General features: G+C 44.1%; 3 protein-coding genes across 3 annotated transcripts; 1 reads left to right on the top strand and 2 right to left on the bottom strand.

Annotated features, from left to right (window-relative positions):
• Nucleotides 1-661: 661 nt before the first annotated feature.
• On the bottom strand, nucleotides 662-8,051 carry aspa (aspartoacylase). Its single transcript, XM_031857330.1, has 6 exons — nucleotides 7,381-8,051; nucleotides 5,181-5,376; nucleotides 4,031-4,124; nucleotides 3,789-3,896; nucleotides 1,983-2,092; nucleotides 662-1,820 (listed from the first exon to the last, which is right to left on the bottom strand). The coding sequence occupies exons 1-6, from the start codon at nucleotides 7,617-7,619 to the stop codon at nucleotides 1,629-1,631; spliced, it is 939 nt and encodes a 312-aa protein (XP_031713190.1). The 5' UTR covers nucleotides 7,620-8,051; the 3' UTR covers nucleotides 662-1,628.
• A 1,183-nt stretch (nucleotides 8,052-9,234) lies between these two features.
• LOC116389025 (eukaryotic translation initiation factor 5B-like) lies at nucleotides 9,235-13,270 on the bottom strand. Its single transcript, XM_031857414.1, has 5 exons — nucleotides 12,279-13,270; nucleotides 11,883-12,165; nucleotides 11,647-11,774; nucleotides 11,170-11,212; nucleotides 9,235-11,088 (listed from the first exon to the last, which is right to left on the bottom strand). Exons 1-5 carry the CDS (start codon nucleotides 12,395-12,397, stop codon nucleotides 9,235-9,237), a joined length of 2,427 nt encoding a protein of 808 aa, XP_031713274.1. The 5' UTR covers nucleotides 12,398-13,270.
• cunh11orf54 (chromosome unknown C11orf54 homolog) lies at nucleotides 12,937-15,648 on the top strand. Its single transcript, XM_031857329.1, has 8 exons — nucleotides 12,937-13,172; nucleotides 13,277-13,375; nucleotides 13,724-13,797; nucleotides 13,900-14,001; nucleotides 14,352-14,528; nucleotides 14,797-14,946; nucleotides 15,043-15,159; nucleotides 15,266-15,648. Exons 1-8 carry the CDS (start codon nucleotides 13,106-13,108, stop codon nucleotides 15,437-15,439), a joined length of 960 nt encoding a protein of 319 aa, XP_031713189.1. The 5' UTR covers nucleotides 12,937-13,105; the 3' UTR covers nucleotides 15,440-15,648.
• The last annotated feature ends 179 nt before the right edge of the window (nucleotides 15,649-15,827 follow it).

Genomic DNA, 15,827 nt, shown 5'->3' with positions numbered 1-15,827 from the left:
GCCCTGATTGGGTTACTGCAATGAATAGATGGGAAAAGGATACGACCAGCCTGGGGTCATGAAACTGAAATACTAATCACGAAGCCTGACATGACATAGCAGGAAATGCATACACTTTTTCCTGGTTAAGCTACAAGTGTTCACTGCAGTCAGCACGTTGAATGAATGCGCTCAGTGCAAAGATAATGACATGACTAGAGGGGGGAATGATAGGGCCGTGCACAAAAGAGTGGACTCGGCCGACAGTATTCTTTGCATCTCATTCCCTCATTTACCCCACAAAAAAACAAAACACTGAACACATCTTAAATTGTTTTTTTCTTTGACACACCTCTCGACCTACTTCGCTCCCATTCAAGTTCAGATGTGCGGGTGCGCCTGAGAAGTCCGATTGTGTTGTTGATTTGAATCCACGGGTGCGAATGAGACGCAACCAAGCAAAGAACGCCACAAGGGAAGTTCAGGTTTGAATTACTGTGTGCTGCCTATAATATATTGACATACAGTGGGCAACTGGCTCCTCTGGGACAAGCTTCCATCAGTGGGTGTGTGACGCCCTCTAGCGGCTGTAGGTGCAACACTACATGACAGAACAAGCACGTGGGATCAAAGCAACACAGTATGAAGGGTGCTGTGTACAAACAATACAAATAGCACAGTGTAGTATAGCACTACATTTATTGATTGGGTCATTTCCACAGGACTTAAAGGACAGAAAACGTTACTAATCATGTAAATGGTGCTAACCCCCCAACAAAATTATTGCTAATTGAAACATGAATTACTGTAAGACCACAGCGATGCACTTTGACACGACAAAGACGCAAAAACATATCAAAAAGGACATATGCTTTCCACGATCCAAGTACTATATTTCACTTTAGACCAAACACACAGTACAAGTATATCAAAATAGACACAGGTATATATCATTATAAAACACGGTTCAAACCATTTGTTTAGAGGAAGAGAACATACTCCACTTCTTATCAAAATAATATCTTGTTATCCGACACGTATAACATACAAGTTCCACTCCAAATTTTGCTGTGCAATTCTTTTTTGTGTGTCTGAAATCTCTATTAAGGCAACGATAGGACAGCACCACAGACGCAACCCCTGGAATTACAGGAAGGAAGTATCAAAGGCCACAAACACCCTCCCAAAGAGGTGACAAATATAAATGTAGAAGAGGACAAACAACGACAGTTTTGGGTCAAACGTTGCAGGTTATGATCCTGAGCAGTAGTAGGAAACTTAAAGAGTGATGGTTAATGATTCATAAGCCACCAATTTAGCTTTAATATTATACAAAAAAACATAGTTGATTTAATGTAAATATATATATATACAACAGTATCATAAATACTTACCACAGCAGTATACTTCTTCAGATCAAAGACCTTCACTGTGACTCTTTCAAAAGCCCCCACACCTTCTTTGCATAGTTAATAGATTCTCTTTTAGTAAATGTTTGGCAAACTAAATCAGTGTGTAAAAGTTATGGTGTCTAGTCATTACGTGAGGGCAAAGTCTGTCATTCGCTAACAGAACAAAGTGCAACACACAGATCTTTGCCGCGGCTACCAGCGCGTCCATGGTTCGCCGTTAGCCTTGCCGACCAGCTTTCATACTTTTCTGATGGCGCTCGCCACCAAGGCTTCTCGCCTGGTGGTCATGAACGCCTGTTGTTTTTCATAATAGGCTGCCTCGTTGATGAAAGTGGGGTAGACGGTGCCCGTGCCTTGGTAGCGGATGGTCTTTCCGTCGAATGTTTGGAACATTGAGTCACCGGGGTTCAGCGGCTCCCAGTCGCAGTCCTGAAACAACAAGCGGCCGCCACAGGGAAAGTAACTTGAGTTGTGCTGCTCAATCTAAAACAATACACTCTGGCATTGACCAAAGACATCTCATTTCCTCTTTCGTAATGGCTCATAGTCACGGGTTCAATAGGTCGGATATACAGGCTGCCTAGGTTTTACCTGCAGATTGGGGTGCACCATGGCAATGATGTTTCTATTGGCATCTCTAGGGTAGTCAATCCTCTCCAAGACCCGGAAAACTTCCACCGTACAGGGAGGGAACTCCATGCCTGAACAACACACAGACAAAAACACCCCCGACATTGTAACCATCCTGCTAAATCTTGTATTCCAGAAACTATTGAAGACACAGACAAATAATGTTCCTACTAGAAATAACAAGGATGCATTCTATGTATGGATTTGAAGTTGGTTGGATAAATGTCTTTTCTTTGTGGGGCACTGTGATGTAAATAATACTGTATACGCCAGAAACAACAAGCAGTGGAAAGAAACTTGTTGTTTTTGCTTCATAACCAAGAGTAAAACCAAGCGTACTGACTGAAAGACGCTGACTCAGATTCTATAAATATTAAAAAACAATAAATCATCTATGAGGTTGATGTGATTTTAAAGTGTCTGTATAGTTCATTTCAGATATAGATCAATGCTCACGAGTCCTTTTTTTTTTGTCAAAGTCCCAGGTCTCTTGAGGTTGTAATTAGGGTTCTGTCATATGTAAGGAGTTCATCACTCCTTTATCTATTAGCATACAGTATCAGCATTGATTAGTTGTTGTTGGTATATGATCATTTAAAGCAGGATATTGCAATGCAGTATGAAAAAAAAAAAAAACACAATAAAAACTTTCATTTAAAGTTAATAACTGTATTTTGCCCTCTTAAAAATGGATTTAGACTAAAGTCACTCAGGGTAATGGGAAAATATCGCTAACATTATCAGGTATGCAATAATAACCGTCACCTATTTTTCAATATCAGAGTATAATTGTTATTGTATGATGAACACTGAGTCTCCAGCTAATGACAGTTTATAGTCCACATCCCTGTAGCCTCTCAAACCAAGAGATGCTCGCGAGTCTCAAGTCACTGCGTGCATCACTTGAGTCCAAGTCCCCATCTCTGACACATTACATTACTCTGGTAAAGTGTGTTGAAGGTGCCAAAGTGGCCTTATTCACTCTCCGGAACTGAACAGGATGTGCAGTGTGTGCTTTTGTTTTTCTGGCAGAGATTAGACATTAAGTAAGTAAACCACTAATCTGCATTGATATGCAAGCGGCAGCACACCGAGCAGTAATCTCAACGGAAGTCATTTTCAGCTGTAAGAACAAAGTTCACTCTCTCACGGCTAAATGAGCTGTTTCCTCACGCTGCTCGGCTCCGGGGCGCAGGAACACCGATTCATCCGCGTGCCACAAGCATTCATTGGGGCCAGAGCGGCCCCACCCCCCCGCGACAGAAGATTACCGCACCATTGGCAGCCGGACTATGACAACAAGCAGACCATTCAATGGCCGGTCTGGGCCGAGCCGGGGGAAACCGACAGACTGCACGGGCCGCTTTGTTTACGTGAAAAAGAGGAAAAAAATAAAGAAAAAAGGGCCCGCCTTTGCGCCTAAAGAAACGCTGTTCTGATCCTCGGGGTAAGAGAAGGAGCGATGAGCCATGATGCAGACACATTTAAGAGATCTGGGTTTAGGTGCATCTGGATGAATAAGACAAGGCACCCATGGGCGCTTTGCCACAAAATGTTTCTCGTCTACACGATGCTGACGAACAGGATAGGCGGACTTCCTCTCCTATTGCATAACAAACATGAATCATATTAGTCGTCCTCATGTCAGAATTCTCGAGAGACACTCTCCCGGAAAGCTTTTAATCTCAGCTGCTTCCTTTAAAAGCCTCGTGACGTGGTCCGGTGTTGAACACTACATACGTGTGGTGTGTCATAGCTGAGAAATACCTTCATTAAACAGTTCGATGAAGTCCAGCGCGTGCTTCAGGATCACCCTCATGGCTTCGAAGATGTTGCTCCTCAGAACCCCTTGAGGCTGAGGACCCACTTCCAGACCTGCAATCAAACAATTCAGAAGACACGTTTTTTTCTGGTAAATGTTTAAGTGGACGTCTATTGGTGGGGGGTGTGTATCTTGTTCGTTGTCCCCAAAAGCCATTCGGCCCCCGGGGCTTGATTGAGAGACTCACCGACAGGGTGCTTGGCGACAGAGCGCGAAGTGGAATATTTCAAAAGAGGATGTTCATTCAGCAGAACAAGACAACTGGCTGGAGCGATGGCTTTCTGCAACACGAAGCAAACAAAAGCGAGATCTCAGCAGCAGATAATAAAAACAAAACTACACACAAACACCTTCACACACACACACACACACACACAGTCACACACAGCGACACGTCAGCCAACTGTCTGAAGCACAACGGAACCTGGGAGCTTTAAGGCTCTTCCTCCACAGAAAGTGAATTCTGCACCAGCTCACATCGCAGCAGACATGACGCGCACAACAACAGACGAACACGATGACACATGAGCACGAATCAAGTCCAAGTCTGTCTTGGTAAAGTAAAAGTACAAAAAACATTCACAGCACAAACAGATTCGTGATTATTGTCTCCATAATTCACATCATCATTAGACTGATGGATAAAAACTATGAACATCTAATTGTAGCAGATTGTTTGCTCTTAATTCTTTCGCCTGAGGTCTCTGAATCAGCATTTTCTGATTTGTGTTTCTTAAAGTTACAAAAAAAATTATTTCTCATAACCCCTATTGCTGACAGTCACAGAGAGTGTGCTGCTTTTGGCTGCTCTTCTGCTCCCTGGTGTCTTTGTTTTTGTGTTGAGGAGCGAGATCTAAAACGGCTAAGCAGGCTAAACGAACGTCATATAAAACGTTGGTGTTCTAATATGCTTAAACACGTTATGTGGATTTACGATGGTTGAAATTCTATATGGACCGCCCTCTTCTTTTTGTACATGAAACAAAAGAATGAAGCGTCCTCTCAGGCTCACGAGGGCAGATAATGACCGAAGAAAACCGGCCGGTGTGTTGGAGTGGTTGATCCTTTAAATGAGTTTGTTTCACACGTTTAAAGGAAAACTGGGGACAGTATCATCTATGCGGGTTAACTGGACCTCTACAGAAGAGACCTTTGAGTAGAACATTGACTTTTAAGCACACACTTTGATGTGGAAGGTAGAAGTGAGCGGACACCAGACCACCTTTCACAGTTAAAAATAAGTTTAAAATGTTAAATTGAACCACTGATTAAGACTTGCACATAATGAGAGGTCCTCAGAACGGCTAATGTAAATGTGCTCCTCAAGGGGTCGTCACCTTGATGTAGTTCATCATCTGCAGATTGAAGTGGTCTTTGGAGCTCTCCAGGATCAGGGTGCAGCCCATGTTGGACGTGGTGTTGTGGAGGTCAAAGATGACGTCGTAGGCCTCCGGGCTTCCTTTGGGCCCGAATATCTTGTTGATGTCCTGGGCTCGCTGCACCTCGTAGGGCAGGTCATCTCCTCCCGTGGCACTGCGGGGCGCACACACACACACGCACACACACGCAGACGCGCACACACGCGCGCACACACACACACACACACACACACACACACACACACACACATGAGAAAAGATGCCAACACATCTGATATTTTTATCACAGCTTATCAGACAGTTCTCCTGGCAGGACAATGAGCCGTGACGCATGCTAATGATTCACACAGGGCGGTCTACTTGTCCTACATGCCCTGGAACACTTTCATCTGACTGTCGGCCGTATAGTGGAAAAAAAATATCTCTGATCAACAAGTTGATGCATGTAACTGTGAGAGCAACAGCGGGGGGAACAGGAATTTCCTGATTTCTGTGTCGAACGTATGGTTTGTATTCAATGCGGTTCTTCACATGACGATAACAGCAAAACTCCAATAACTGTAAATGATAATTAGCACGATTCCACCTAATCTTTAATGCAGAAAATCATGTCAGCCATTAACTTTACATGAGCTGGACTCGGCAGGGAAAGGCCCCCCTTTGGTGAGAAATGTAAGCCACCTTCTCCAATCCTTGCATCGCTGCTCTTAAGAAGCCCTGAATGGTTTGTTTTGTCAGCGTGGATAAAGTTGCCCCCCCCCCCCCCTCCAACCAGACATTCTACATGCTGTGAGCAGAGAATGAGAACTTCCCCCCTTTTTTTTTCTCCCTCTCTTAGCTCTTTTTTTAAAGCGTTTCAGAATAACCACTGATCCAGGACGTTCTCCAAACGACAGTAGAACAGCACCTCTGCTGCGCATATTGTCTCGCCTCCCTCACATCTGCTCTTTTTAGACAGCCATTTTCAGCAAACATCTGGCATTGTCTGGACTGCCAGGGCTTTTGGCACACGAGCACAGTGTGTGAATTACAACTGCACCAGGACACGTAGGCAGTGGATTCAGTGCTTGTGTGTTAAGATCATTTTAAATGTGCTGGGACTCCACCCATACAGTCTGATCCTTTTACCATATTTTCAGTTTAAAAAATTATAATAATTCAAAAATGAAACACTACAACAGAGCACTTGAAAATATCCCAAGGGCAAATTATGGTAAATCATAATGAAAGGACAAGATAAAGTCCAAAATAATCATGGCGACAGGGCTAACAGTGGAGCTGCCACAATAACCTTGCTGTTGTTATTACAGGATTCCTCTGGTGATTTATGAGCAGTGGCAACCGCATTAGTCAATAGGCTGCTGTGTGTATTCATGCGGGTCGACTATATGAGCCAGCGTTTTCTGCAAGACTTAATCTTCCGCTACCACGCACACGAAGAGGGACGAATGCAACAACAACAAAGAAAGAAAATCTTAATTAATTTGCAGCTCGGTCACATTTCGCTCACGTTTCCCCTGCTGGAGGACGGTCAGCTCGAGTCCTGGGGAGGGAGGGGATACGCTGTTCTGCTGTTATTAGCAAGGGAGGGGGGGGGGCATGGCAAACACACGAGCAACCTGAGATAATAGCATTTTGATGGAAATGTCCGCGTGACCGTATTACTGTGGGATTTCCCACTATGAAACAGTGTAAATCCTCTAATATAGTGCCCCGTTCGTCCGTGCTGTATTTATTTATTTGTCATTCCACTGTGTTAACCAGACGTTCTCTAAGCAGCTATCTTATAAGATATTTGCCTTCATTTGACAGAGCACACACACACACACACACTCACACACAGTCAATAATGTTGCATTATTGCGCCGTTACATTTATCAACACGTTTCCGTAGAAGTCATCAGTGATCTCACATTTAGAACTTTGATTTTAGTCATTTCAATGTACACAAAATGTACACAAGACTAATCAATCAATAATCATAATATACAGTACAGGTACGTGTCTTTTCTTTGTTGTTGTAATAAATCAAATTGAGCTCAAACCCCAATCAGTAAAATCCCAGTTGTTGAACCTGTTTAGTGGATCCGTGCCAGGACAAAGTTTCCATTCAACACGTATGACAGCAGCCGCAACAGCGACGCTGCGCCGTGTTTACCTGAGGTTCTCCGGGGTGAAGGCTCGGTTCAGGTCCGTGTCCACGTATCTGGTGCACTTCTCCACGGCCTTCGGGTTGGTGATGAACGGCTTGGTCTCGACCCGTTTCCTCTGGATCTCGGCGCTGTTCTTCATCCACAGGTTCACGAGAGTCACGCCAGACATCTCGTTCCCGTGCGTTCCCCCGAAAATAGCCACCCTCCTGGCCTCGGTGACACGCACGCTGTTGCCGTAGGACATGGTCTGGATCCCGAAACTGCGCAGGGTCCAGATGGAGACGCGCTGCTTCTCACGGGGGACTGTATGGGGGAGGGGGGGTGGGGGGGCAGAAGGGAAAGTTTCCAGCCGGAGTCTCGCAGTCTCACTGTTTAAATGCCTGCCGTGGCTGCTGCGCGCTTACGTAACGTGTCCGCTGGCTTGTTGGGATCAGTCGCCGTGCGTGAAATGCGCCGAGTTGGCGCACGCGACATCTCGAGTTGCACGCGAAACCCCAGTTAACGAGGTTCCTCCCTTTGTTTACCTTTTCACCCGCCAAACTCACAGGAAGGATTCGTTTCCGGTGATGTTCCTCCGAAATAAAATGTAATCAAAACATTCGTTTCAAGTACGTACGCATTAACAAGTCGTCTTTTGAGCTGGACATGACGTGACGCGTTACTTCCGGTCATGGCCTTCAAAATAAAACATGTTTAAGAAAAACAAAATGCCAGTGGTATAACGTTACAAGAACACGAGGACTGAAAATACAATCTAAGCTTTTTTTCTCCCCCCTCCCCCTGCTTTATACATTAGCCTAGGATTGACACAAGTTTTCAGTAAAACATAAATTACTTATTACCCAACACATTCAGTAAATATATTAAGTCTTCCGAGAGGTTAATGAATGCCATGACTCCCCTTACTAAATGTATATAATCCACAAATGCAGAAGCAGATGAATAGGACCTGACATATCAGATGATTTTTATTTATTTTTATTAAACTAAGCCACAGCTGAATTTTGAAAAAATAAAAAAAAATAAAAATATTTAGCATGTTGATCTGCCAAAACTTGATCACAAATTAAATTCCAGAGAAGTACCATATGGAAGGTGACCATGAAAATGTTTTACCTAAAGCAGTGGCTCTGTATTACCTATTAACCCCATGAATGGTGCACTTTGTCACAGCTCTAACAAACACAGACAGTCACTCAGACCATCAGATCATTTGCACTAAAAGGGCACAGTGGAGACGTCTCCTAAACAGAGGACAGCATACTGATTTCCAACACAAAACAACAATTTATGTTTTTACGCATTTTATGGCGGGGCAAAATACAAAAACAGGACAAGTTTAAGGAAAGGCACAACTTGCCCCTACTATGGACAGCCAAACGCCCATTAGGTGGCAGGCTGTGTACAGATTTGTCATCCTGACCGGTTGACAATGGGTTTACTGTACATTAAAAACATAAAAAACACACTAAAATACAAAAATACAATTTCAGGAATTTCCATGTTTTTTTCAAAGTGCTCACAAACTATTTGATTACAATCATTAGATGTTGTTTTAATTAACAAACGTAACATTTTTTCCTCCAACTATTCAAATGTTCATATCTAACAGCTTTCATATTCAAGTCATCATTATGGTTTGTTATGGTGTGTTGTTTTTCAGTTAATTTCAACACCAAAAAGGTTGAGAAATGCAGAGCTAAAATGCCTTGATACAAAGCATATCAATACATATTTAAAAGGAAATCTTTTCACATGTTCACTGTCCATCTAAAAAAGACACAGAGCGTCCAGCATGCGGCTGCATCAGCTGTCCTGATCAAACTCAAACCACAGTTCATCCAATCGGTGAGTTCAAACTAACACTCAGTAAAGAAGTCCTCGTTTGGATTATGAAGTTTCCGCTTGCGCTTTCCAAGCTTGTTTTTCACAATGTCTGAAGTCTCTGGTGTGGTTGATTGCTCGTTCCTCTCTTTTTGATTTTGTATGGGCTCTAACTCAGCAGACTCTGTTGACGACTTTCCCTCGTTTTTTAATTTCTTCTTCTTCTTCTTCTTCTTGTCTCCCTCGTCATTTGACGTCGCTAAATCACATTCGACTGAGGTCAGCGTTCCCGTGCTCGGTTGGTCATGAGTACTGCCATCCTGAGACACGTTCGTACTGTCACAGCGTTTGCCCTTATCCTTGCGTGAAAATGAGCTACAGGTCGTGGCGGTTGGTGGACCCTCTTTCATCACATCGTTGCACTTTTTCTTCTTCTTTTTCAACACCGCAGCCTCATCATGTGGAGAAAACGCTGCGTCGGCTGCACCATCCAATCCTTCACTCTCACTTCCTGTACGTTTCTTTTTCCTTTTCCTCCCCGTGTCAGCAGATTGAGGCAAAGCACCCCGACGTGTTTTGTCCGGTTCCTCACAATCCCGCTCGTGACCTTCTTCCACGCTCTCCTGCTCTGCAGACGTCTTCCTCTTCCTTTTCCGTTTCGTGACCCCGTCGTTGAGTTCCTCCACATTGTTTTCCTCTGCATCAGCGACGAGGAAGGATGACTTTGTCTTCTTTTCTTTTTCCCGCACAGATGCTGAATCATCGCTTTGCGCCACTTTGTCTTCAGATACACCCCTGCTAAATATTCCACTCTTTTTCTTCTTCTTTTTCTTCATCACAGGTTCAGCATTTTGCTCTTCAAGGCCCTCATTTGTTTTCTGGTTTCCCTCTTCTTCAGGAGTGTAAGAAGAGAAATTCATTCCCTCAAAGAGACTTTTCCTCTTCTTCTTCAGTGACGTCTCTGAACCTTTAGCCAAGGTTACAGTATCATCCAGACCAAAGCTCACATCTGCACCCTCTCCTCTGTCCTGAGGGGCCTCGTTATTCAATGACTGTTGCTTCTTTTTGTGCTTTTTCCTTTTGACAAAACTGGATCCTAAAGTTTCGTAAGAAGCCGCAGCATTTTCGGAACAATTTCCCGACGCCTCGACCTGCTCTGTCGACACCGGCGGCAAATCCAAAGTCCTATTCGAGGCCTCCTCTTCTTCATGTTCGTCCGGTATCACAATTCCCAGTTCTTTTTTCCCTTTTTTCTTCTTCTGTATGTCAGCATCATCAATTAGAGGTTCGGCAACTGCGCCCAACTGTAACTGCTCGACATCCTCGCCACTTCTCTTCCTGTTCTTCTTCTTCTTCTTCTTTCCACCATCCTCCACGTTACAGCTCACTGAAACCACACAATCCTCCACTCTCACGTCCGCTTCCTGTCCAACACTTTCTGCTCGGGGCTTATTCTTTTTTCTCTTTTTCTTTTGTGTTGAATCGGGAATACCTCCCTCCTCCTGCCTCAGTGTGTTACCATTACCTGACGAGTCCTTCATCCCATGTTTTACATTCACTTCCAGCACATTGCTGGTCTGCGCTGCCCTACAACCCTCAGACAGGCTGGAAGTCTCTTTTGCCTGCATGTTCACAGATGCTGCAGCGCGCAGACCCTCTGGCTCTTCTTTCCTCCTCTTCTTCTTCTTTACCTTAGTGACAGCTGTATGCTCTGGGGGTCTGTGGAGGAGACGTTGGCTTCTTCGTCTTGGACCTGCCTGTTCCGTTACAGGCTCGGGTGCTTCTCTGCCCTTTTGTGTGACATTTTTCCTCCTCCGTTGTTTTTTTAACTGGTTGCACCAGGTCTGTTGGCTCTTTGTTCTGGATGATGCCATGAAGTGTTTCCTCTCCTGTGAGGTGACACACAGATTATATGCCAAATTCACAAATAAAAAGTGCAGCGACGTGCATGATTTCAACGGCCTGCTTACCACCACTTTGATGTCTTCGTCTTCTGACCTCTCTCCATCTTCTCTGGAACAGAATAGATACGTTTTATTCAAAACAATGTCCCACAAGGTATTGTATTCATAATCTAGAACTCTCTGCCTGAAAGACAAGAGGCATATCTGTTAAACACTGCTGCAGACCGACTGATGTGTTCCCCGAGTCTATTTCAAAGACTTTTGTGATCAACTGTATCGAAAGCACTCAGATAAAATGGCACCAAAAGCTTAATGGCATCTACATTTACAAGGGTTGTCCCTGCACTAAACCAGAAAACCAGACTGAAGGATTTTTTTTTTAACTATAAAACTGTATGTAGGGTTTTCTACAATTGAACTTAAAAAATGAATATTAAGAGGAGTACATATAAGTCTGTCACTGGGTGTTGATGGTTATAGGCCACTAAAATATATACACATGTAACTTACAATAAGCATGGTTATTCCTTGACATAAACTCACTCTGACAATGGAGATATGTTCTCCCCATCCATGTCTACTGTTGGTAAAGATGACTCCAGATTCTGTCCTCTTCGATAGCTCTGCCTCAGCTCTCCGAGACATTTAAAGAAGCCGCCAATCGTGTAATTCTGAAACAAGGAAAGACTTCAGCACAAAAATAATATGTATACTTGTTGACGTTCTACAGCAACACCAGCCAGCAAACAAATGTGTGTTTAAGTATTGGTCATTCTTACATGAAGGCTTTTGTTCTGGTCGGGTAACGGACCGCTTTGGCGCTTCCGCTCTTGAAGGAAAGGGAAACTGTAGTTCGGCAGGGAGTATTTCTTTCTTCTCCTCCACTCGTGAGTTTCCAGTTCTTCATCGCAGGAAGCGGAGGATGAACTGTCTGCACTTCCCTCTAGTTCTCTGGGAGATACGGGCTTTGACCTCCTGCTGTAGTGAGGTCGTCTTCCTAACCTCCTAGCCTCAGGTAACTTTAATGTCTTTTGGGTTATGAACAGGCTGTCTCCTGAGTCCCTGCAGAGGAACATTTATACATTTAGAAAGACAAACTGGAGCTTTTATTCAGGCTGCTGTTATTGGGGGAAAGCTTGATCATACTTGTGACATGTGTAGTAGTACATCCTTACCCCTCTGCTTCAGCAGGACCATTAGACACTTTATCCCGTCTGCCCTGTCCCACAGAAGACTCAAGAATCAATCCAACTTCGGATTGATTCCCATTTAGAGAATGATGCACTCCAGTCATTGTGCAGATTAGCAAAGGGCAGAGATCAAACTAGAGGAGGTCTTCATTGGCAAGAAATAGTAAAAAAAAAAAAAGATCCGCTTGTAGCCTGCCTCGAACAAAAATACGCTCTAAATATGTTAGTTGTCTCCAATTATATGTCCGCTTTGGGTGGACACGGATGAGTATTACCTAAACATCTCGCTAATGTCGTATAGCAACAACCTGCACCAAAAAACAAAACAAAGTAAAAGCGAGTAGCCACCACACGTGTCTGTGTGAACCAATCCGGAAGTTTCTAAACGTCTCCTACTTGACGAATAGTCACGTGACCAATGACCAACGAGCAGGCGGTAATGGACAAATGAGCAAGAGGTTTCACTCTTTCTACTTCCGTTTTGTCTCTTTGTCCGAGCTTCCCTCAGTAAATACGAGCCGCTCTTAATCCCCCGTTTGTTTAACATTCATAAGTGATCCTGACAAAAAACTCTATTCTATTCTATTCTTACAATAGTACCCGTGAAATAAAAATATATTTTTCCAAAACTGAGGCAGTTATGCTACTAAACGTGCTGCATAGACGAGGAAACAAACCGTGTGGGGTAGGAACCATCTTGCTAGTATTTACTCTTTGGTTGGTCTTCAACCACTCGGGATGTGCTCGCTTTAGCAGTCCGCTTTTCCTGCACCGCAGACAGCCTGCTGGTACTTTTAACTTCAACAACAGTTATGGCACAAATCAGCAAAACTGAAAAGGTTCAGCTGCACGCGCCAGATTTGGAGGAACTGCGTGGAGGTAAGGACATCAGTGGCACAGCCCATGAATGTTTATGAAACTGCATGTTTATCTCTGTATATAAATATAGAGAGAGAGTAACAACGACTTATTGCTGGTTGCAGTACTGCAAGCAGGACTGGAAGACAACTTTGCAGAAGTGCAGGTGAGTGTTGTGGAGTGTCCCGATCTCACCAAAGAGCCCTTCCACTTTCCTGTCAAAGGTAAGAGCCTATCACGTACAAGTACACTGCGTTGTTCCACAGTGTTCAGTCCCATTTTCCATAATGTAAAAAAACCCTATAAACTCTGTATACATCTCGGAGGCAGAATCAAATCCCTCATGCATGTCTTACATCATGTATTTAGTCCAATCATGCTCATTTTGACACTTCGTTTTTACCCTTACATGTGGATTTATTTGATCTTACATTGAAGATATATGATTATATCTATATTCGTCTAGAAATAATGGCTACAAAAAAAGCATTTGATCAGAATTGTGAAGTTGTTAGTTAGGATTTGTGTCATGTTGTTGATCACTTCACCTCACCTCTGTCCTCATGCTGCAGGCTTGTGTGGAAAGCCTCGCATCACCGATGTTGGTGGTGTGCCGTACCTGATCCCCTTGGTTCAAAAGCACAAGGTAGTTTTTTTTATTTTTTTTATTACAAAATATTGTGTGGAATAATGATCAATGGCCTGTAGTGGGATGGGATTATTATATTGTCGCCTCTCTTCCTCCCAGGAATACAACATGAACACCATATCAAAGGAGCTGGAGCTGCCAGGAGCCTTCGTCCTCGGTGCAGCCGCTGTTCCCAGCAGAGTTGTGGGAATGAATGCAGAGGTTAATCACTTTTACGGCACATCATAGATTCTGGCTAAAATACCTTTACTTAGGGTGCAGCTCTCCAGTTTTCCCCCCTGGAGTGGAACCCCAAGATAACAATGATTTGTTAAAGCAGTGGCCTAAAAATAATAAAATCTGGCTCCAGTAAGGTCTTATTTAAGATAGTTTAGCTTTCATGTTTATATCAGGATGTCTGACTACAGAGTAAATAATGGATTGACAAAGTTTGGGTAGCTGTGGGGTTGCTTTCTGTTTGGAGTTTGGACTGTATCTAACTGAAAGCTGCACATCTGGCACGAGAGACGTTGCTCTGCAGTGAAGCAGATTCTAAATATTCTCGTCCACAGATGATGCCTCTGGTTCTGACCGAAGCGGAGGGAAGGCCTGCAGTGAACGGCAGCTACTTCGCCTCCATCAACCCGGCCGATGGCCGGTGTCTGCAAGAAAAATACAGCAACAAATTCTCTGGCTGCAGCTTTGGGCTGATGGGCAATCTGTACGCCTGTGAGGGGAAGTCTGGAAAGGTAACAAGTCTCATCAGATCAAAAAAACATCTGCGGCTTCTTGTCTCTGAGAGCGAACCATGGTGCATGCACAAAAACGCTTTTGTCATTTTGCTTTTGTCAAATAACGAAACACCCCTGGTTATATATGATCTTAAACCCAATTATCTGTAGGTTAGTAGGTTAAAAGTTGGTACACCTGAACTTCAGCCCCATCATATCTGTGCTCCCGACATTGGAGAAGATAAACATTAACAAAAGGAATGTGTTGTTTTCTCTTCACCTCCAGGTCATTGAGGTGCGGGCCAAGAAGAGAACAGGGGCCCACAGTCTTGTGACGGCCCTGAGGAGCACTCTAGAAGGTCGCTACCCTGATAAAAGCCTGGCTCTGGGGGGCACCTTTATCATCCAGAAAGGGAAAGCCAAAATCCACATCATGGTAAATATTGGACATTTCGACACAGTACACGATCGATAGTTTGCTGACAGTTCCACGCCATGATTTATTTCATTAAAAATATGCTCATATCGACAGCCAAGAGAGTTCTCGGCCTGCCCCCTCAACACCAACGACGACGTCAACAAGTGGCTCAAGCACTTTGAGGTCAGCGCCCCGCTCATCTGCCAGTCGGTGCTGGTATCCAGAGACCCCGTGAGTAAAGCGAGCGCTCGCCTCAGTGAGGCAGACACGACATGAGATGAGCACCAATCGGTAAAAGTAGACCGCTTCCGAATGCGTCTCGTTCATGCGTTTGCAGGGTTTGGACCTCCGCGTGGAGCACACCCACTGCTTCAGCCACCACGGAGAAGGGGGCCACTACTACATAGACACCACCCCCGACAGCGTGGAGTACCTGGGCTACTTCATGCCGGCAGAGTTCGTCTACCGCATCGACAGGCCCGATGACACCCATGGAGTTGGACGAGATTGAAAGGCGAATTAATGAATACGTCGCGCTTGCAGCACAACATCTCTCGATGGTCTCGATTAATCAAGCGGTGTGTGATTTATACTAAGTTCTGTGTGTTCTTTAAATGCGCGGGAACATTTTTCCAATGAAAACGCAACATTTCTTTGAAAATCTCTGCTCTTGAATCACAAATCTGCACATTTCATGTAATAAAAACAATGTTGAATTCAGAGAGTCGTGGCTGTTTGTTTAACGAATGCGGTAGAACAGTAAACGTGGGACTTTGTCTCCGGTGGCTGTAATGTCTATACAGTCTGCACAGAGAGGAAACTAGGACAATCATTGTTTTTAACAGACAGGTGTTTTCACTTGTTTTCTTAATAAGGCCTCCTCTTTTAGGAAGTGCTTG

The sequence above is a fragment of the Anarrhichthys ocellatus genome, unplaced genomic scaffold (assembly GCF_004355925.1).
Source record: "Anarrhichthys ocellatus isolate YVR2014 unplaced genomic scaffold, GSC_Weel_1.0 scaffold18, whole genome shotgun sequence".
NCBI classification, from domain to species: domain Eukaryota; kingdom Metazoa; phylum Chordata; class Actinopteri; order Perciformes; family Anarhichadidae; genus Anarrhichthys; species Anarrhichthys ocellatus.
Note: the sequence above shows the minus strand (reverse complement) of the source record. Positions and strands in the feature narration are given on the sequence as shown.